The sequence below is a fragment of the Centroberyx affinis genome, unplaced genomic scaffold (genome assembly GCF_046629955.1).
Source record: "Centroberyx affinis isolate AG114_WGS23_722 - 3 ecotype Tasmania unplaced genomic scaffold, CSIRO-AGI_Caff_v1 ptg002802l_1, whole genome shotgun sequence".
NCBI classification, from domain to species: domain Eukaryota; kingdom Metazoa; phylum Chordata; class Actinopteri; order Beryciformes; family Berycidae; genus Centroberyx; species Centroberyx affinis.
The window spans coordinates 79,661-101,379 of NW_027280948.1; the positions used below are offsets into that span (position 1 = coordinate 79,661).

Consider the following 21,719-nt stretch of genomic DNA (forward strand, 5'->3'; position numbering starts at 1 on the left):
AAATGAGTTCCTATCTCATCAGATTGCTCACTCTAATGTTGCACAGAGAAATCAAAGACAATTGACACAGAGTCTGTGCGCCATTATGTCTGATCAAAGCAAACAGTTTGCATCCTATTAGACGGACTATCCTAATGCCATTGTGGTATAAAGCTTATTACAGTAAGGGAGACTTTGGGGGATGCATTCACATTATGTTCGATTAGCTGTAATAACAAATTACTTTGAGGTGGCAGCTGTAGCCTGTATTGCAGCTGTAAGGCACTGTGACTCACAGCCATAGTAGCATATTAGCTGGGACAGTGAACATGTGAAACGTGACAAGTCCTACATGTCAATTTATACGGAGGAAATCTGTGTTTGAACAGTACACTGATTGTCAAGAAGTGGATGTTTGTTTCTTAATGAAGAAATCAGTTGAAGAGTTCTTAAGGAGGTTTTCATTCCAACCAAACGCTATAGCAGCTCATTTCACTGATTAGCACCTTCATCAGAGAGGAGGAACTAATCAGTGAAATGATCTGCTGTAGTTTGTAGTTGGAATGAAAACCTGCATACACACGGCTCTCAGTGGCACATGGAGACTACAACTCTACAATAATTTGGGAAAAACCATCATTATCTGTGGCTCACCAGCTCTAAAATATAGATGATTCAGTCTGTAAAAACATAATTATTTTGTCAACCATTGACAAAGTTAATTACTATACAGTTAAAAATAAGCATACTTTCTTTTAGTTATGTGATATAACTTTTTAAGAGCAGTTGTCAGTTTTTTTCAAATGGTGGAAATCTCATTTTGGAACAAAACTCTTTGTATGTTTGAACACTATTCTGATCATAAAGGGGACGATTCTTTGTTTCCTAATTAAATTATGAATTTATGAAAAGATAGGGAAGCAGGGGAGCGGAGTGAGGAGACCGCAAGATGCCAAATTAAATCTGTAATCCAAATTTAATCAGTAATCATTCTTTTTTTTGACACCATCCAAGGACACAAGAGGAAGAAACCTGGATTTACAGGCCGTCTACCATCTGATGTGTTCAGCATTCTGAGTTATTGCAGAGGTAAATCAAAGCCTACCATCTCCACAGCGGGAGGCTTAATCAGTTTTTGGAAAAAAAAGATGAAGTTATAAATCTATAAACACGGGGAAGGGAAATGTGTAAACGTCAGTTTAGTATTATAGCAGCAGTTGCTGCTGTATAGGGGCTGCCACACACTGCAGCTGATTTTGATTTAAGAGAGAGATACAGTATGGCTAGACTGCTTGTGTGGGAGAGGGAAAGGCTGAGCAAGTTAAAGCCTCTGTGTGTGTGTGTGAGAGAGACAGAAAGACACAGGGTAAGAGAGAGAGGAGACAGAAACCCGAGAGGCATACAGTAAAGAACAAGCATTTCAGGGCATTAGGGCAGAAACAGACTATATGAACAACCGACCCAATATGGGAAATAAAACGTTAAAAAACAAAATCTGACAGCTATCATTATCATTTGTTTACCTTGTAGATATCTTATCCAGAGTGACCTTGAAAAATGTAATGTATCCTACACTTTGCTCCTATTTACAACCAGTTACCACCAGGTTAAATGGTGGTAAAAGGTTGGATGATGGCAAAATGGTGAATATAGTGTTCCGATTTCCGATTTATAGTCATGTCTCATGTTTCAACCCGTATCAAACATGAGACATGACATGTTAAAGGTTCTGCAATTCCCAAATATTACCGATGCCAAATCACTTTTGTTTGCCTGTGCTTTGTATCTGTATGAACAGCAAATCCTCTCCAAAGACTAATAAAAATACCAATACAATAGATACTACAATAATACAATGGAGGAGGCACATTTATTCCAAATGAAAAATCAATGTTTTCCCTGAAATCCACAACAACAAAAAAAGACATTTCAAAAGGGTCTCAAATTATGATATTTCAAGTACCCATTTTCTCTTATTTGGTGGCACATTATTAAACTCAAATAGGCATTGTGAATGGAATATGAACACAACCCTGAACATACCCATATCCAAGATGTAAGTATTGATTTTATAGACCTACGGGCAGGTGTTCAAAACAAAATTCTGACAAAAAGACATTAGTAATATCCTCAGTGAGAGTCACGGTCATTAGGAACCAAACCCATTGAAGTAATATCCCTTATGACGCAGAACTGGAGCTGAGTCATACGTGCTGTATCTAACAAGCGTCTGAAAACACCTATTCAGATTATAAAAAATTACTGACTTCATCCACTGTTACATCTCACACAGGACCACTGAGAATACAAGGGAATAATGCCATATTGGAATAAATGAAACAAAGTGAAACATGAGCACAAACACACACACACACACACATTTATCTTCCACTGACTACACTCTTTCCCTAATCTAAGATCCCCAACTTAACCCTGCTCCTCTACATTTGTAACATTAACCCTTACCTAACCTAAATCTAATCCAGTGTCTAACCTTAACCCTAAACCCAAGTCCTAACCCTCAACTAGTCCCTTGATAAAAACAAGAACTGGATCTTCACAAAAAAAGTCCTCAATCTGCAGGTCTAAAACTCAGACTTGTTCTCAAAATGACAGCAAAACAAGAAAACACACACACACACACACAAAGCCCAGTTGTCTCCAAGGTGATGTCAACAGTATGAAAACAGATGGGGAAGCATGTGTGGAATTTAAAGACTGTTCACCACTTCATCACTTCTTCCAGTCTACATCACAACCTCACAAAACCCCCCCTCCCTGTTACAGACAAATGGCTGCATGCACACAGACAGCACAGTCTAAGAGATTTAACATTCCTATTTATTTGAATGAGTTTTAACAAAATATGCAACAGTGCAAACCAGCCATGATATACATTATTTTTTCCCCCCTGAATGCAGAAACATTCAGCTTAAATATCCCTTTTATAACTTAGGTCCTGCTAAGTTTTCAGTAAAATCAAATTGCATCATTAAAAAAAAAAGGCACCACTGAAATAGTACTAAACTTGTTTGTTTGCAGACAAAACATATCAATATTATAGTGTACATTTTGGATAAATATGTTAGTTATGGTCCTCAAACATCCCCTTCTTGCCGAACCCCTGAGAAAATGCATAAACTGATGGCAAGATTTCTGCTTTCTACCACACATAATACATGAAAACTGGCAGAGAAATGGTCAGTATCTCTAACGTTGACAAAAAAACAAACAAACATTATCTTAGTAAATTTGGCTTACACTACATCCAGGGGTAAATGTTTGTTCTCCAAAACCCCTAAAAAACACATTCGCAGTTCAGTGGCCCTGACAAGGCACAGAGAATCCGTGCCTTGGGTTACATCAATCCCCCGCACAGTCAGTTCTGTTCCACTCACTTCCTCCAGGCGACATAGGACCGGCCTATCAATAAATCTGTCCTTGGATGTACAGTATCAGCAGCTCGGCGGATTCTCGCCCATTAAAGAACCGTGTCCTCACTCTCCTCCGTGTGTGTGCTGAGCTGGGTCTTCCTGCGAGTGGTGATGGCTGCCCAGATACGACACAGCATGCCACCTCTGCAAAGGCAGTAAGGGACACTTAACCACACAGAAACTCAAGATACTGCAGTAGAAACAGATTTAAATACACTATGAGAATTACAGCTGTGTGCGTCTGTCTGCCAAATGGGATTCATCTGGTGATTTCTCAGACCCCACTGGACTGATTTTGATGAAACTTCGAGGGGTGATGCATCTTGGCACTGTAGTCTGTAGTTTAAAAAAATACACTGATTGGTCTAATGGAGGTGCTATAATTAAAGGTCAAAATTTCCATAACTTCTACACCACCAGTCTGATTTTGGAGGGATGACAAATCTTACTGATTGTTCCATGGGGTGGACATGTTACACTTGTTTTTAATAGGTATTTAATCATCTAAGATCATAATTATCAAGATACTTCAGTCCATAAATTGAACTGAGGCACAGTGTTTTTGGTCAACAAGACACTGCACTTCCAACACTGATAATGTAGACTGCATCTTTTTCTCTACTGGCAGCTCAGCGGATGAGCACTTCCTGTGTTTGTGCATGAGAGGATGTGTGAGGGTGATGTGTGGAGGCAGCTCACCTTATACCACTGTACATCAAGTCATCCCTGCAGGCTATGCAGAGGAGAGAGTCCAAGGTGAACTCGTGAGAAAGCAGCTAGGAAACAGGATCACACAAGCGTGAAATGAAACATCAGCATCAGTAATAAAGAAGCAAACCGACAGATTGACAGCAACAGTAACCGATGCCAATCAGCCTAAATGAGGATAAGGAAAAAAACATTTTTCAAGGAGCTGAGCTTCAGCTGAGTATAATGCATGGGGTGCAGCTCTAAACCTGATATGCTCTCAGTTTGTACAGTTGGATCTTTACCTTATCAATAGTGTCTTGATCTACTGGGACAGCCTTGAGCCAGCGGACCAAGGCCTTGACCTCTGGATTAGAGCTTCTCTGTGGGGACCACCCATCATCTAAAAAGTGTAAAAGATGACAGCTATTGCTAGGTTGCCTGAGCTGGTACTTGGTGCCACATACAGGCATATCTCACGGTGCTGATGTTAACCACACAGCAAAAACAGTTATCATGCTTCCTCAGCCAGACTCTTAATCATTATCCAAAGTGACAAGTCAGGTTTGAACACATTAGCTGGTGATCCAGCGGTCCACACCTCCGACAGAAACCAGTCGGGCAGAAATCCAGAGCCTGAGGCTGAGGTGTGGCAGGGAGTGAATGGAGCAAGTGTTAAGAAACAGTAATGAGAATCACAGTGTACTGATAAACCCCAGGTTTCTCAAGAGGGCTTGGCTTCTTGCTCTAACAGGGGACACGCTGCAGCTTGTGTGGTTCATCATAGGACTATGGGCTGAGCTTTCACCAATTGTTAGACCATGCTAGCTTCTACGGTGACTGGAAAACATCTTTTTACATGTGATCCCAATAACGCATGATTCATCCTAATATAAATTTTTTGGTTTGGCATATTTTCCTTACCACATATTATGAGGAGGAGAGAACCACATAATAAATAGGCTAATTTACTTTTAGTTTTGATGACAACGCCAGACCCGGATCAAACAGAATATGCAAATATATCTGAATGTTTGTTTTAACCTGCTTGGAGAACCGGATGGGCGGGGTCTGACACATAGAAACAATGCCAGAGAGAGTGGCAGACTATTTGAACTCAATTTAGGATTACTTCTCCATGACAGAAAGTTTATGTGACACCATCTGAATTGTCTTGATTCAGTAAGCCTGGTACTCCAAGACTGGGAAAAAAAACATGCCGAGACTTGGTTCCAAACACTATCCAACTCAAATTTGGATGATGACACTATAACTTTGGTAACCTGACTTGCCAGATGGTTTGTTACACAGAACCATCTGGGAAGTCGTCCTTGGAAACTGTTTGGAAAAGGGCAGGCTCTTTCAAAAAATACTTGGCAGGTGATTGGATGAACCATCTGTCTATCACCGTCTATCACGGGCTAACTTCAACCAATCAGATCAACAAACCATATAAACAAACTCTTGCCGAAGAGCAAAAACATCTTTTCCATCCAGGAAAGCCTTCAGTGCCATTCTTTGCTCTTCTTTCAGTGAAGAAATACTCTCCAGTTCAGAAATAACTGATGTTATAGCAGCATCTACGCTAGCCTCTTTAGGAGCCGCCATTGTTGTGACATTGTGTTGCCACACCTACACCACGCCCGTAGCTGCCCTCATAGGACGCATAACTTGAAGCCTGGCAAGATGGATTCTCGTGTGATCATGATCTCGCGAATCCAGCTGCCTCGCAAGGTAATAACTTTGGTAAAACTACAGGCTAATAGATGTATTTAACAAACTGTGGGGTGAACACATCACCTGTAGTGATTGATGTTTTCCTCAGTGTATCAATCTGTTCCTGTTTCCTCTGGACAGAGTTTCTCAGCAGCTCCTGGTATTCTCTCTCCTTCTCACTCAGCTGGCTCAGCAGTCTGAAACAGTACAAACAGTCATCATCACTCAGCAGAAGAAATTCCTATCAATGATTGTGTACTACCCACTAGTGGTGGCACTGTTAGTGATATTCAGCAAATTCTTTCACCCCAAAATGTTTCAAAATCCAAATCTCATATTCTATGAAACCATGAAAGCAACTGTAGCGTAAAAAAAGAAAAAATTCACAGGCATAAATATGGTTATACGGATAAAAAATTAGTGGTTTGTTGATCACAAAATTTCTCAAAAGGAAGGTGTTCTTTTTCAAAGCCATGAAAGGAGATGTAGCATGATATGAAAGCTTCATGAGGACGAAGATGACTAAATGCTACCTTCTGGTTTCTAGTCGCAGGTCTCTCAGTTCATCACTGAGGGAACAGTTGTTGATGAGGGTGAGGTCTTCAGGGGAGCTGGCCCTGGCTGTAGCTGGAACCTCATTTATAGGTTCTGTCTGTTGTGTATCTGTTGGCACCACCAGCTGGTCAGAAGGGGGAACTACAGGAGCCTCTGATTCACCGGGCTGCTCCTCTGGAGTGCTGTCCTCAATCTCAAATGAGGACTGCAGCTGGAGTTTCAGCTCTGAGAGAGGGGGGGGGGGGGGGGGGGGGGGATGGAGGAAGCATGGACAAGGAATGAGAAAAGGATGACAAAAACCAGCAAGGATAGAAGTGAATGGGAGTTGTACATCCCAAAAGAACAAAAACTGAAAAATCAGATCTATGAAGCGGGAAAGAGACAAAATCACAGGCAGTTGTAAACATTTGATGTGGTTACTTCCAAATACACAATGCTCTGGATTGTGTGTTTTGTCAGTTGTCCTCTTTCACCCCCCCAACAAGATTCAGCCCAAAGTACTGAACTAAAGGAAGCAGAATGATATATCCCACTGAGCAAAAGACGTGATTTCAACGTCGCTTCTATGCTTTAGCTCTCATATAGCCCAGGATCACGGCTATGTATAGACCTATTTTAGACCAAGCAGTAAATACATTATTACAATGAATAAACATCTGTAAATACCAAAAATATGCACCAGAGAAGTCCTGTAGACTAGCCTACAAGATAATTATCTGAGCACAAGAAGTAATTTCAACATTGCGTCTATGCGTAGCTCTCATATAACCTAGGATAATTTTGTCTATGTATAGACATCTAACTTTCACTTTTCAACCCCATTTAAACTTAATTTAGCCTAGACAGCTATGGGCCATTTAGACGTGTTTTAAACGTCTAATCGTTTTTTTAATCGTAAAATTGCTCAGTGGGATGAGCCAGCTCTACCTGGTAGGAGCACAGTGATGGCCTCCTGTACCGCCTGTCTCAGCAGATTGTCCAGAGCAAACATCCAGTGAGGTTTCACCTGCTGTTGCCTCAACACCTTCTTCACCTACATATACAGCAGATAGCGTAAAATGAATGTAAGGAGAGAATGAGGGAAGAGACACTTTGGGGATATTCCAACTAAAAGAATGCATTATATATAGCTCCTTCCTCCCTGCCTTGGCAATGTGTCAAATCTTGCAAACAGAGCCAAGACTAAGGAGCAGGAAAATCTATATATTGACTCTAAAGTAACCTACTGCATCTTGGAAGCTGAACAGCACCGCCTGCAGGCTGTTGAGAGGTACTGCGGCGGCCAGCAGAGCAGCTCGAAGCTCCAGGAGGCTACTGGTCAGCTGCTTCCTGTCGGGAGAGCGGATGTTCTCTCGCAAGCAACTTATGAGCTCTGTGATATGCTCTGCAGTGAGTGACAGTCCTTCGCCATGCTTTTAAGAGAGTCAGAAAGAATACTTACAAAAGCGGTGAGAGTAGTACTTCCTTTATACTCTCTAGGGAGGCACTTTAACACTTCTTTAACTAAAAACAGTGCTATGCCTTTGGATAATAAATAGTTTAAGATGCTATGTATACGATTTTCAGAGTAATATATTTGTTGTAATGATACGAAACATGCTACCAAAAAACACACCTGTGGCCGATACGAACTGTAGCAAAGCAAAGATATGCTTTGTGCTTTCAATTGGTATAATTATAGAATGAACTGTACTGCTCTTGCAGTACAGACAATTATTTATTGAAAGCTAACGTTTCGATCCTAAGGTCCATATAGGATCGAACTGCACTTCATTCTATAATTGCACAAGCCTTGGCATTTATTCCTATGCACCTGTACTAAGAGGATTGGATGTGCAGGTTCCTCTGCTTGTGCTTGAAATAAGTCAAATTTTTGATTCCCTGTGAAAATCTTTTCTGCCACATACTAGACTTTTAAGTTATGCATCAAAAGCAGTGGAATGGAAAATAATTCCAGGAGCTTGCAGGGACTATAACATAACACCAACAGCCATTTTCCCCCCCAGTTTCTTTTATAATCATATAGAGAAAATCGTACATGGGTTATATGTAATAGATCAACACCTGAAAAGACAGATTTTTCAACATGACCTTGTGATCGGTGGTTGTGAAACTTCTTTACCCACCTGAGGCACAGAGGCCTGTATATTCGAGACGACATGGTTGATGTAGTCAGTGAGGACTTGGTGCAGCGTGGCTCTTCTCTCACTGTCCTTCCTCAGCAGAAACAGACCCATGTTCTCCCCTGTTGTGGCCGGACTGCACATGTCCCCTGGAGAGTCCTCAGGGAGCCTGACCAGCAGGGGGCGACAGAGAGACATATTAGATCAATGGTTGTGGAATGAAAACAATACGTAATGTAACATCACTGCAATGGAAATTACAGAAGAAAAGAAATGTAAATATGGCGCTATGGGAGATTACAGTCCTGGTGCCACTTGACAATAATGCACATGTGAGTTACAAGTTATATTATTAATAATAAATATGTATCACTATCTGTACACTGTGGCATTACACCCTTTTGATAACTACACAGGATGTAGCCTAACCACACCATCTACTGAAATCTCACTGTGGCTTGCCACCGACGGTGAGATCGTGTAGAATCATGTGTGATAATATGAGATTGTAATGCTGCTATCTATTCATAATATGGGGTATAATCTAACTCACACCAGGAAGCTGCTGGTGCTGGGTGGGCTCTCTGAGATGTCGTCTGCTCTGAGGGCGGACATGGGCCTCCGGAGGTCCAGGGAACAGGACAGGTCGATCATATCTGAGTAGGAATCGGTGTCTTCCACGAAGATGGAGATAGGGACAGACAGGCTGCGATGGTAGTCAGCTGCAAAACACAGTAAGATTGTGGTTAGACATATCAGTGTTGCATATCAGTGATGCATTATCTTCCTGTTTCATCAGAATACATAATAACACAGTTACTGTAAAATGACTGTTAGTGTATCAGGTAGGAGCATGAGGTTTAATAAGAAATCTGATGATGATGCTAAGGATGAGGATGACTAAATTTAATGGCATTTTGTAATGGAAATGGAAAACATCATAATGATTTCAATGGTAATTTAGATGAAACAGGTTGTAAATGTGAAACATGCTGAAGCCTCACCAGCACTCAGTAGGTCTTTAGTTTCTGGTTCCTGTGGAGCCTTGGCCCTCTTCCTGGAGGAGGACCTGAGGAAGCCGTCCTTCAGCAGCTCTGAGGCCGTGGCTCTGTTGTCTGGGTCCGGTTCAAAGCAGCTCATGATGAAGCCCTTCGCCTCATCCGACATGCACTCTGGAACCTTGGGGTGGATCTTGAACATGCCCACCTGGAAGGGATAGTTTAAGGGTTAGGTGTGAAGAAGATTATCTGATTTATTATTCAGAGGGAATTGTTTTGAGTTCATTCAAAAAGCCCTTTCCTCAGTACCTTGAGCTTTAAGATATATGAACTGTTAGTGGAGTTAAAACCCATTTATCTGAAAAATCAAATTCAGCACCTGCCAGACAGTTTACAATGCGATTTACTAGAAAGAACGACTTACATTTTATTTTAATTTGAAGCCCCACTGATGTGCATTAATATTACTAACAACTACTAATATTTTCTGCTCCAATTAACTAAATAACCTGGTAAAATAAATAACCAAAACACTGGTGCGATTGCTTTCTGGATTGACTGAAAAGACTCCCAGTTTATGATAAATCAGCCATGCTTGCCAAAACCTGAACTATCCCATTAAGATACACACCAATATCTGCATGTATCATTGTCAACATGGATCTTTGAAGATACAGCCCTCTTGGAAATACCACATATTCGCACAGCAATACTACTAATTTGCATAAACATTCCTTACCTTGAACATGGCAGCCTGAGGACTTCCCAGCTCATGGAAGGGTGTTTTCCCTGTTGCCATCTCTATGATAGTACACCCTAGGGACCAGATATCAGCTGGCTTCCCATAGCCCCGAGGGCCCTGGTCTATAATCTCTGGGGCCATGTACTGGAGAGTTCCTATTGAAAAACATCATGGCAGTGATTACAATGCAACTACTGTAATCAATCCACTATCTATATAGTTAATGCTGTCAATGGCATTCACATAGCACCATATGCCATGCATGAAACCAAAGCAGCGTCATATATGTTTTCAGACACACATAATCAGAGACATCTTACCAGCAAAGGTCTCAGTACAGGGATTGATCCCTGCTAGCCGTTTGGAGGTGCCAAAGTCTGAGATCTTCAACACTCCACTATAGGTGTTGATCAGTACGTTGTCACCCTGCGGACAGACATATTTCGGACAGACATATACTTTAAGATATTTCAGTAGCATTATCATTGTACTTATGCCTTAAAAACTAAGGTCGAATTATTCTCGAGAAGAGGACATTATTATTTGCCATGTTATACGCAGAGTCCAGCAGTTCTGTGCTCACCTTGATGTCTCTGTGGACTATCTGGTTGTCGTGGAGATATTTGAGCCCTTCAAGGATCTGCTTAGTGTAGAAGATGATGGTGGCTTCGTTGTCTTTCAGAGGACCCCATTTGGAGCGCAGGAGAGATGACAAACTTCCTGTCCGCAGCAAAAGACAAGACATCAGAAGGTCTATTTCTTAACAGCTTATGGAGGCACTCTGTTGTTAAAATATGATTTCTCAAATGTTCTTGTTTGTGGAAGGCAGACAGGTGAGTAGTAAACATAATTTCTGTTGTTATGATCACACTGGAGAACAAATTAAATGGGTTATTTCTCAACAGTTACAAACATTGAAAATTGTGAATTTGACACAGTTTTATGTGATCTTGTGATCAGTGTATCTTGTAATATCAAATCAAGTTATGGATTGGAATTGAAAATGTCTTAAAAAGTTATTTTTTTCAAAATAATTCTTCAAGAGTACAGCTCTCTCATTTCATTAACCTTAAGGCATTTTTTCCTGGCTAGCAGGATTTCATTGGAACCACCCACTTCCTAATAACTGCCGGCCAGCAGATCTTACGCTAACATCCAGTTATGCAATGACACACATGCACATACAAATTTTAATCAACTTGCAATAAGGCCCTAGCACCATACTCTTATTACAAAAATACAGACTTGAAAGCAGTTGCAGGGCTGACTCCTGTTGCTTTCTAGGAAAACAAAGTATAAATTCTACTGAAGTCCTTTATTACTTTTTAGTACTGAAGTCATTCCTTCATTTCCACTTAAAGTTTCACAGAGTAGCTTCCAAACTAATGACATAATATTAATGAGTCCATAGTGTATAACATAATCATTAGTGAGGAAAAGGGAGTGCAGACAAGCAATACAGATTTATCAATATAGATTTATCAGAAGTTTTGCTGTCTGTGTCAAATAAAGGTAAAAAGGTATCAGTTTGTGCATATGCATTTGTGAATGAATGAAAGGTAGATATAAGAATGAAATAGAAATAGACGAAATGATGAGAGCATACAGTTTAGGATCCATACCTCCAGGTACCTCCTCCATGAAGATCTTGATGAAACCGTCCTGGCTGACGGAGCCCAGGTACTGGACAATGTTCCTGTGTTTGAGCCTCCTGTGGAGGGCTATCTCCTCATGGAGGGGCTGGGAGTACCTGGGAGAAACAGAAACAAAGGAAAAAAAACAGTCTACATTACATCGTGCTAATTTCACATATATTTCTTAATGATTCGAGAGGGATTCGAGAAAACAAAAGACAGAGGTGTTTTTAATTTGAACAAGTCAGCAATGCAACATCCCACATGTGAGTTTTTTACCTATGTTGCCAAAGAGCAATTGAATAGTGACATGGAGAAATCTTGGTGGATGGACACACAGAAAAACACATCTATATATACACAGGATGTAACAATGTATAAGGAGAACCTGGTTTACTCAAACCCCAGATTTCCAAATCAACCAGTCTACAAATGGACATAAAGAATAAAACATGTGGGAGATGCAATAAATGGATTCTCTTGATTGTGCACAATAATTGAAATCCTTGTCGATACATGCAGCTAAAACATTTTGAACTGTAAAGATCGGAGTGAACGTTTTATCATGCAAGCACAGGCAAATTTTATAGAGACTAAGATTGAATCACTAATTTAAATGTTTCAGTATACAGAACATGTCTTTCTCTCACACAACCTCCATTCCCATTGGGTTAGTAGAAAGACAGTAGAAAGACAGAATAAGGATTAGGTTTATATTACAAGTAATTATAAATGAAATGGTGAAGGTGACTTGGTAACTGATGCTAAATCAGCACTCTTACTCTGTAAAGCTTACAAGACACCAGCTGTCTACATTGTCACATGATAGCTGCTATTGCACCACACTGAAAGTGTTTTTTTTTTTTTCAGTTAAAGATATCGTCACCATTTTTGCTGTTTTACATCTGGTTCATCACAACATCACTTTTTTTTGACAAGCATTAATTCTCAACTTGAAGGGCATTTTTTTCATTATTGATGAAAATATAGCTTGATGATTGCAGCATTACAAAAACAATGGAAGACAAAAACTGTGCTGACAGATAGGAGGGAAGAGGAGTTTTATAGATGCTTTGAAAGTAATTTGGGTATTAGATTTCCTTCCATGGATTCCCTTATTTCCATAGAGGACTGTGCTACGGGGCTAAGCTCTTTGGGGAGATTAAAGACTCATAAACATGGAATGGAGAAGTCTAAACACACATCCATCTCCTCTGGGAGTTGATTCCAAAAGAGCACTGTGGATACAGAGCATGGCTGTGAGATCTCTGCCAAATCCTTTCCCATTAAGGAATTATTAAGAAAACATCTGGATGTGAAATATTGTAGCTTAGTGTTTCACAAGTAACAGCAAGTAAAATTGTTTTTTTTCTCATACGTGCTGTCCTTCTCAGGAATCTCCTTGATGGCGATGCGTACTTGGTTGCTCAGGTCCCTCCCAGCATACACCACACCGTACGTCCCTTTACCCAGAACCACCTTGTCTCCATTCTCGTTGGTTTCATAGATGTACTGCAGAATGAAATGAAGACGAGTGGTATGAGTATGCAATGATGACAAGTGGGGGAGTTTGAGGAATTGCGATGAATTTCGCATGTAACCACAAACAGTGGAAGAGTGACAGGTTGAAGTGAGAGAACAGATGATTCATTCAGAGACTTCTTACAAAATGAGTCCAGGGCCCTCATTTATCAAGAGTACGTAAGTACAAATATGTGTGTAAACCATGCGTACGACCATTTCTAAGCAAAGAGTCGGATTTATCAATTTGTACTTATGCTTGAGAACGTGCGTAAATTTAAGCACAGCTCTGACCATGCTTACGCACAGCACCAAGCGGTTGAAAATGAAAGACCACCAAGAACGACAGGAACAGACAATCAAATGAATAGGCATTTTCATAATTATTAATATAAAATTCCATAGGCTTCAGTAGTTGAGACTAAAAGTGCATGTTATACCATTCATATACAATTTCGACAGTGCATATTGTTCAACTATATTATCTAGTCCATTTAAGCATACTGAATTAAATCGATTAATCATCATTTTAATTATTAGTATGGGTGATGAAATTCAGGGTATAGGCAATCATAAAAGGCAACAATAAGACATTGATAGTTGTGTACGTAAAATGGCTCATCTTGCTTTGATGGATGATTTGGAGCATTATGCATTGCGCATGGAGCGTTCTCAGAGAGCGCACCAACTTTTTAACTGAAAGCGATGAGGGGCGACTCAGTATATTTAGTTTTATTGGACCTCTGCCCCACCTTCTCCTTCAGGGAGGACCTGCAGGCTGAGAGAAATATATTCAAACGAAAATTATCTATCACAATCCGGTGTCCGGAGTGTCCGGTCCACATCGGACAGGCTGGTCTCAGTCTGTTCTCCGCCTGTTGCAGCAATGTCCCTGTTGTTGACTATGATTATTTTGGATTCAGGTCAAAACTTTTTTTTTTTCTGCCACTGCTCTGCTGATAAAAATGTTTAATGCCGCCGCTCTCACCTGCTGACAGGCTGGATGTTTTCGCTTGTTTATCAATCTACCATCGAGTGTTCCAGAAAGTACTTTGTGGTGCCACAACCTCGGTTATTTTTAATAATTTTAATAATTCAGTGTCTGCATCTGTAAATTCTTCCTCCTGCGTTCTTTGTCTGACCTGTGTTCAGCACAGAAGAGATATCAATGACGTTTCCTGCTGCATTTAAAGGGAAGGTTGTCACCATATATGGTCAATTGGGGGCGTAAATTTATGTTAATGAGTGGCTGTGCACGAGCATGATGGTGGTTTAGAACGTGTGGTATTTATCAAGGCAGGTTACTTACAGGTGTGCGTACGCACGTTTGATAAATACCGATTTTTTTGTACTTATGCACATTCTAAATTGTATTCGTAAGAGAGAATTTAGAACCTTTTCTACGCAATGTTGATAAATGAGGGCCCAGGATTCTGTGAATAATGTGATTTTTTTTCCCCAGGCGGAAAATATGAAGGCAGCATGTTATGGGAATACTTTTGCTCTTGTTAACTTCTGACCTTCACCCACCATTGCGACTGGCTTTCTACTGGTGAAGGCAAGGGAGATCTAAAATAGAGCGTCATCTGTTTCGGAGGAGGGGGAGGGCGGACTGTGACTGACCTCCAGTATTCCTCCAGGGAGATGACTCGGGTCCTGAGCGGGGGCTTCAGCCTGCTGAAGCAGAGAGTTTACCAGCTCGCAGAAACTAGAGGGGAACAGAATGACAAGACGTCATTGTAAATAAGAATATGCTCTTAATTGGCCTGTCTGGTTAACTAAAGGTTAAAAAAACACAAATGAAAGCACACAGCATGACAGACATATGGGGTATTTAAACATCCACGCAAAATATTGCAGCACAATATCTTGCATGTTTATAGACTTATCATAAGCAATTTCCCCCAAAAGGGAAAAACACACAGTACATGGAAGAATTCCCCTGTGTGAGTAATATCAACAGAGTTCACTGAAGTGAGAGTGAATGGGATCCGTCTGTCTTCGGGCCATTGTCTAGAAGGCGGATAAAGGAAGTATACTGTATGATTCATAGTGTGATTGCATCACAAACGTTCCTCCAGGCCATTGACCAGACTGTGTTTGCTTTACTAGTTTGTCTGTTTTTCCGTCTGCCTCTCTGGCTTCCTGCACCCTGTCATGTTGGTTAGTCAGTCTCAATCTATCTGGAAGTCGATCAGTCAGGTGGCCTGTTTATCTTCAGACAATCAGTCATTTGGTCAGTCAGTAGGTCAGACGTGCACAAAAGATTGAGAGTGTCCTCTTGTATCTCTGCCAACCTGTCAGTTACTCACCCTTTACAGTGCAGCTCGGTAGGGAAGCAGAGCTGGAAGTCATCCGAGTTGTAGTGGACATACAGGAAGCAGCTCCGCTCGTCAATCTTTGAGGCACTTTGGGGGTCAAGAAACAGTTAAACGATGAACACGTTTGAAAAATTCAAATAGTCGTATCCCTTGTGAGCTAATGTTTAAAGGAATAGTTGAATCAAAAATGTACATGTTGTCATTGGTTGCTACAGAGCTGTGCTAGCTAACTCACTGTGTGTTATATTGACATACAAACTTCACCAGTGTTTCAACTGACATAAGGGTGAGTAGATAATGACAACATTTTCATTTTTGGGTGAACTATTCCTTTAAGCTTATTTTTGTTGACTAACAGTGACTATATAATGATTGCTTGTGATCACTGGAAAATGCATGACAGTGTTGACTGTATGTGAATGGGATGCTGCTGAATGGCCAAGATGTTGACGATTAGGTAGATACAGGTATTCCTGTATCTATCAACCCCTTTCTATTCTAGGGAAGCAAACAGCTAGCGTTTGCATTTCAGAGGATATCAGCATTAGGTAAACAAATCAGGGAAAAATGGATTAATTCACTACAGGTTGATGAGGGGCAATGCCCTGCTCCAATGTTAAAAAGTGTTTCTCTTCTTCCCTCAACAGATTATAATCTGATAACATTCTTTTGTCACACTGTCATTGAGTGAGCCATTAGCTAACCCTGTTTTAGATACAAACTGAAAGAAGAAAAAAAAGAATCCAGCTATTGCCCAAGCGGGAAATCAGCAAGAAAAACAAGGCTAAAGTACACTGTGACGTTGATCAGTAGCCAGAAAGACATCAACAAATACAAACATCAAAGAACAAAGCCTGAAAATATATTGACAGAAAGAAATCTGACAGATAGCCAAGGTTTCCCAGACAACCCATGTGTTTTGGGTCCTCTGGCTCTGCTGCAGGTTTGAACACACCCAAAGCAGTAAGCAGACAGTTCAGAGTTGTTAGCACACGCTGTACTCTACAGTACCTCACTCCCCGAATTGCAGAGGCAGGGAAAGTCCACTGGTGTAAGCCTTTCTGTGGATTCAGAGATGGTGGTTAAAATACAGGAAAAAGTACACAACTGCCAACACATTGCACTACACGTCTGAGCAGAATAAACAAATACAAACAGGTTTATTTGCACATACATACAAATGAAAGAGACGGAGCGTAAATAGCCCTCAGGCAGTGAGATACTCCAAGTCATATTTTTTCCCCACTCAGTGACGCTCAAGGAAAACACCCACACACCTCCCTGGTTAAACACCAACTAGACCATATAACAACGTGAGGAAAGTTCTTCTTCGTCTTATTCCGCAGAAGTTCTCTTGTGCGGATAGGTATTCAGATACCACATGTATTCAAATGAGAGAGTGGCTCTGGGGTGAACAGAGGGTCTACATACCTTTAAGAGTGTGATGTGTTTCAGCTGAACTGTGCAACTCTCGTCCTCCTCGCTCACACACACTATTGTTGGTTGGAAGACTTTGCTGGGCTCCAGAATGAGCACCTGAAAAGCAGCAATCCAACTTCAAATTCTGCTACCTCTACCTTATTAGTGTCTTTAATAAGAATGTTAACTATAGTTGGACCAAACACAGCAGATTTAAAGAACTAGGTTTGCAGGGCGGGGTTGATCCTAATCCTAACCTAACACATATTCAGGGAAGTGTTTTTTTTTCCCTTTTAGGATTTCAGGTTTTCTGGACACATGGCTTCCATTAATTTCTAATGGGAGATCATGGTTTTCCTGCTTTCTCCCTGATTTTTGTACTCCTGATCACATCCCAGCATAAAGTAATTTGCATTGAAATTGTGTATGGCAAGTTTGACGTACAAATGGGTGCAGCTGAGTCACATATAACAGACACATACTACCAGAGAAGATGGTGATTTACTGTATTTGCTGCTATTCCCTGCTTACAATAATATGTAATATTTGTCTTACCGGGCAGCGGTCTGTGGACACGGTGGGTTTGCAGGCCTGCAGAAGCAGCTCCATCCAGAAGTCCACAGTCTCCTGTTTAGGAGATCTAACCTCTGGTGGTTTGGCAAACTGACGGTACAGGATGTACGTTTCCATAATGGAGCCCACATACCTTGAAGAAACAAAATAAATGCACTAATCTAAGCAAATCTAATATGGAAATACTCTATTACAATGAATAAGACAGGTTTCCTTCTAATGCCTTCCAATCCAGAAGGATTCTTGATTTTTTAAATCAGAGCAATCAAATTAAACTAATGTGCTCAACTAATTCAATCTAAATCTGATAAAGTGATTAGAAAACTAAAAACCTTGAATTAGCATCAATTACTGCTAAACTAGAGTGGGTGCTTAAGGCTCACCATATAGGGGCCTTGAGCCTGTAGAGTTTCTCAGATGCCTCGATGACTTTCTTGTGCTCGTTAGCTAGGATGCTGGCTCCCAGGTAGAAGCCTACATCCCAGTAGTCCTTCATCTTCTCCAAGCTCCCCTTCCTACCAAGCAGGCTGCTTAGGGTCACACCTAGACACCAACACAATAACACAGAGCACAGTGAGAAACAATTCATAAGCAAATTAACATAAACCATAAAGGGTTCCAATCCAAAAGGCTATATGTCCATTTCAGAAGGAAATTGCTTCCTATAACTTGTCAGTCACTGTTTACAAAACATAGATGTTCAAAAATGTTAAGACCTTTGTGTAAGCAATGTATGGCTGGCAGGATAATGGCTAAAGTGTAATGCTGTAAATCGTGTAAACTTTATGACACAATATTGACTAGAATAGGATTACTAGAATACTAGAAAAACTAGTATTGGCAAAAATCGCCAAATCTACACATTTTTCCTCATAGAGATTCTCCTAGGTAGAATCAGCAGAGAGCATAAAGCACCTATTTTGCGCAGCTCAATAGAAGTGTCAAATTCATGGCCAGCTGCCATCAGGAGGACCACATTGTTGATGCCAGAGTGAAGGGTTGGCTCTGCTTCAAAAGCTTTGCCATACCTGAAAAGTAATACAAAGAAATCATTGACACAGTATACCAGAACACCTAGAAACAGGACAGACAAATGACGCCTTTTACTGGGTGGAGACAACTAATGGGTTGAATTAAATGTGACTGATACAAACAGGACTCTGACGTACCAATAGCAGGCCTGGTCCCTGCTGCGGTGGTCAGCAAATCCAGAGCACATGAACATGTCTTTGTAGATCCGCCCACACAGGCAGAAGACGTCTGACGCCACTTTGCCCCCCGACTCCACGATAGGCAGAATCAGCTCCAAGGCCTTGGGACGATCGCCAGGGCGATTCCTCCTGGGAGGAGAAGATTTTGGTGGTATCAGCAGCAGATGAAACTGTAAACAAAATCCTTATCCTTTCATAACTAGACTTACAAGCTAAATTCAATACTACAGGCTGATAATGGCAAGACAACATTGAGAAGACACTGGTATATGAGAGATTACAATCCTGCAAATCCTGTACTTTTTTTTATTGTCTTTGTTAGTGAACCAAAACATGAATGCAATAGGAGACATCAGGGTACCTGTTTAGGGCAAATATGTAGTGAAACTTGATATTCTGATGTGCTGCTACCAGACACATGGGCAGGTTGTTCAGTGTCTGCACCAGTTTGATTATCGCATCGTAGTCCTGAGAACCGACACAGTGCAGAATTACAATGTATTATTCACCATTCTCATGACCATTTAATATGTGACTTACAACATTCAATACTAATAATAATTTTAAACCTAAACTTGCCATTTTACTACCCTACTTTGTCACTATCCATACCCATATGGAACACTTGAAATACAATCTGGTCCTGTTTGTTGGTTCATCGTGACACTTGCAGGCTCCCATAATTGTCATCACTATCAAATTTCCTCAGTCATGCTTTTGTAATGGAAAACGGACACAATTTATATTTCAACAGCGATACGCACCCATGCAAATCACACATGCTCACACAGGAACACACAAATGCATGCGTGCATAGACACCCACACACACACACACACACACATACAGTACATACCTGAACGTCCCGGTAGGACAAAAGCAGGTTCATGACTATATCAGGAGTGAGCAGCTCTACAGTATCAAGACGTTTCTGGATGCGGCCCAACTCCTGGCTTAGGGCTTGGCCACTGAACCGCTCCCGCGCCGTACGGATCTCGTGCCGAATCGACTCCCGGAAGTACTCGCTGTCAGTAAAGAACACAGAGTTCATAAACTTTCCAAGTTTTTCTTGATCTTATTATCATGACACCAAATCAGCCAAGCGAACCTGCTGCAGCACCTGGCTTACCTGTATCTTGAAATGTTACACTGTCATTCCTGTTGTGTGGTTTATGTCTGTTTTGATGTCTTAAATGTTATATTTGTCGGTAAATGTCTGACTCAGTGCTTTTGCATGCAAGGCAAATTCCTGTAAAAGGCTAAATAAATGCAATCTGAATCTGAAATGTGAAGTTGTGGAGCAAAACCAAGATTCCAGGTCATTATTTTGGACTCAACTAAGTGGAAGATATTGGGTCATGGACACTTCTGCCATGTCAGATATAGTTTACTAGCATACAGAACATTCCTATCTTCAGATTACAGCTAACAGAATTACATTACAACATAGGGAAGCTATTAGTTACAACACAGGGAAATTAATCGGTAACCTGAGATAATGATTTTTGTTTCTTGAAAGGCATGGCAGCTCATGGAGCTTCGCAGTCTGTGTCTGACCTGGATTGAATATGAACATTGTCCAGCAGATGCACCAGTCTCTCCACCAGTGGGGTGAGCAGGGGCTCCAGCTGGAAACTCGGCTGCATCAGCTCCTTGATACCCTTCATCATTGTAGCATCGCAGGCAAACACTTTGCCCTGAGGCGACACTACGTAAGGGATGAACGTGTAGCTTCCACACTGTTCCTGCAGGAAGACAATGCATGCATCATGCAGGGAGAAATTCACATTCACAGATCTTGTGTGTGGCCTCAATGGGGCCGAAGCCTCACTTGTTTGTGAGGCCAATCTTGGTGTGGATAAAGAGGCAGATACTGTAGGTTATCAGAGGTTATCATATAGTGTTTCTCTTTGCACTTAACTGGGGAAATGATTCTGGTCACAAAGTATGGCTAATATCTCAGATTAATAACAAATTCCGTGATTGCTAAAGCATTCATCAGTCATAAAAAGCAGGCTGTTTAAGTCTTTGATAATCTTTTTGAATTACTATTACTAATTATTTTTAATATTACAAATCCATGGGCTGCTGGCAAGGGATTAATAAGTGTTGTGTTGAAGTTACCTTGAGAGCTTGTAGGTCACTATCCTGCTTATAACAATACAGAATAATGTTATTGGTCATGCTGAAACTTTCCCTCACGCCAAGGTGATAGAAGAGGGACGGCTGGCAGAAAGTGTCGCTCATCTCGACCACTGCTACATCTGCAAAGAAGGGAAACACAAATGGGCGTGTCCGGTCTGCGTACCTGGCGCACTGCTGCGCATATTTTTGTCATGCAGTTTACCTGAAAGCGTGCCTGCACTTGCCTGCATTGTAGAAACTATCCAGAATGTCTGTGGTCCCGAGGGATATCCTCTCAAATGAAATGGTTTTGAACACGGCGTGTACGTCGGCGCAGGCTTCCTTCAGACATTTCAGTGACAAGTTCTCCTCGGTCTGCGGCAGCGATGCGTCCTCGTTGACAATATATGCCACAGATACAGCTCTAGTCCGACTCCGTGGAGAAGTAACCTTATTCGAGCTGGTCAGCTCTATCGCCAGAGGGTCCTGCCACAAACTTCCAGCTGACACCCAAACTGGATCTTTCCTCTTCACCTCATGCAGGCTCATTCGCCTGCGCTCAGTCGTGTACATGTTTTCCTTGTCGCCGGTGAAAATCAACGCGTGTCCCTTGTCGGAACAACTTCCATGAACACCGGACAGCTCGGTTGCGTTTTCATGTAATTCCCCAGGTGCGTCGCCT

The 21,719-nt window shown here is 41.2% G+C and overlaps 1 protein-coding gene across 1 annotated transcript; it reads right to left on the bottom strand.

Annotated features, from left to right (window-relative positions):
* Positions 1–1,806: 1,806 nt before the first annotated feature.
* LOC139657965 (mitogen-activated protein kinase kinase kinase 5) lies at positions 1,807–21,660 on the bottom strand. The gene is made up of 28 exons (XM_071535956.1): positions 21,283–21,660; positions 21,038–21,177; positions 20,471–20,658; positions 19,770–19,938; positions 19,275–19,381; positions 18,872–19,042; positions 18,618–18,730; positions 18,086–18,245; positions 17,685–17,835; positions 17,142–17,246; positions 16,722–16,771; positions 15,702–15,797; positions 15,013–15,097; positions 13,247–13,380; positions 11,857–11,984; positions 10,818–10,954; positions 10,555–10,660; positions 10,232–10,389; positions 9,499–9,700; positions 9,048–9,216; positions 8,498–8,663; positions 7,598–7,783; positions 7,299–7,404; positions 6,350–6,596; positions 5,901–6,013; positions 4,406–4,503; positions 4,113–4,189; positions 1,807–3,557 (listed from the first exon to the last, which is right to left on the bottom strand). The coding sequence occupies exons 1-28, from the start codon at positions 21,608–21,610 to the stop codon at positions 3,461–3,463; spliced, it is 3,987 nt and encodes a 1,328-aa protein (XP_071392057.1). The 5' UTR covers positions 21,611–21,660; the 3' UTR covers positions 1,807–3,460.
* Positions 21,661–21,719: the final 59 nt, after the last annotated feature.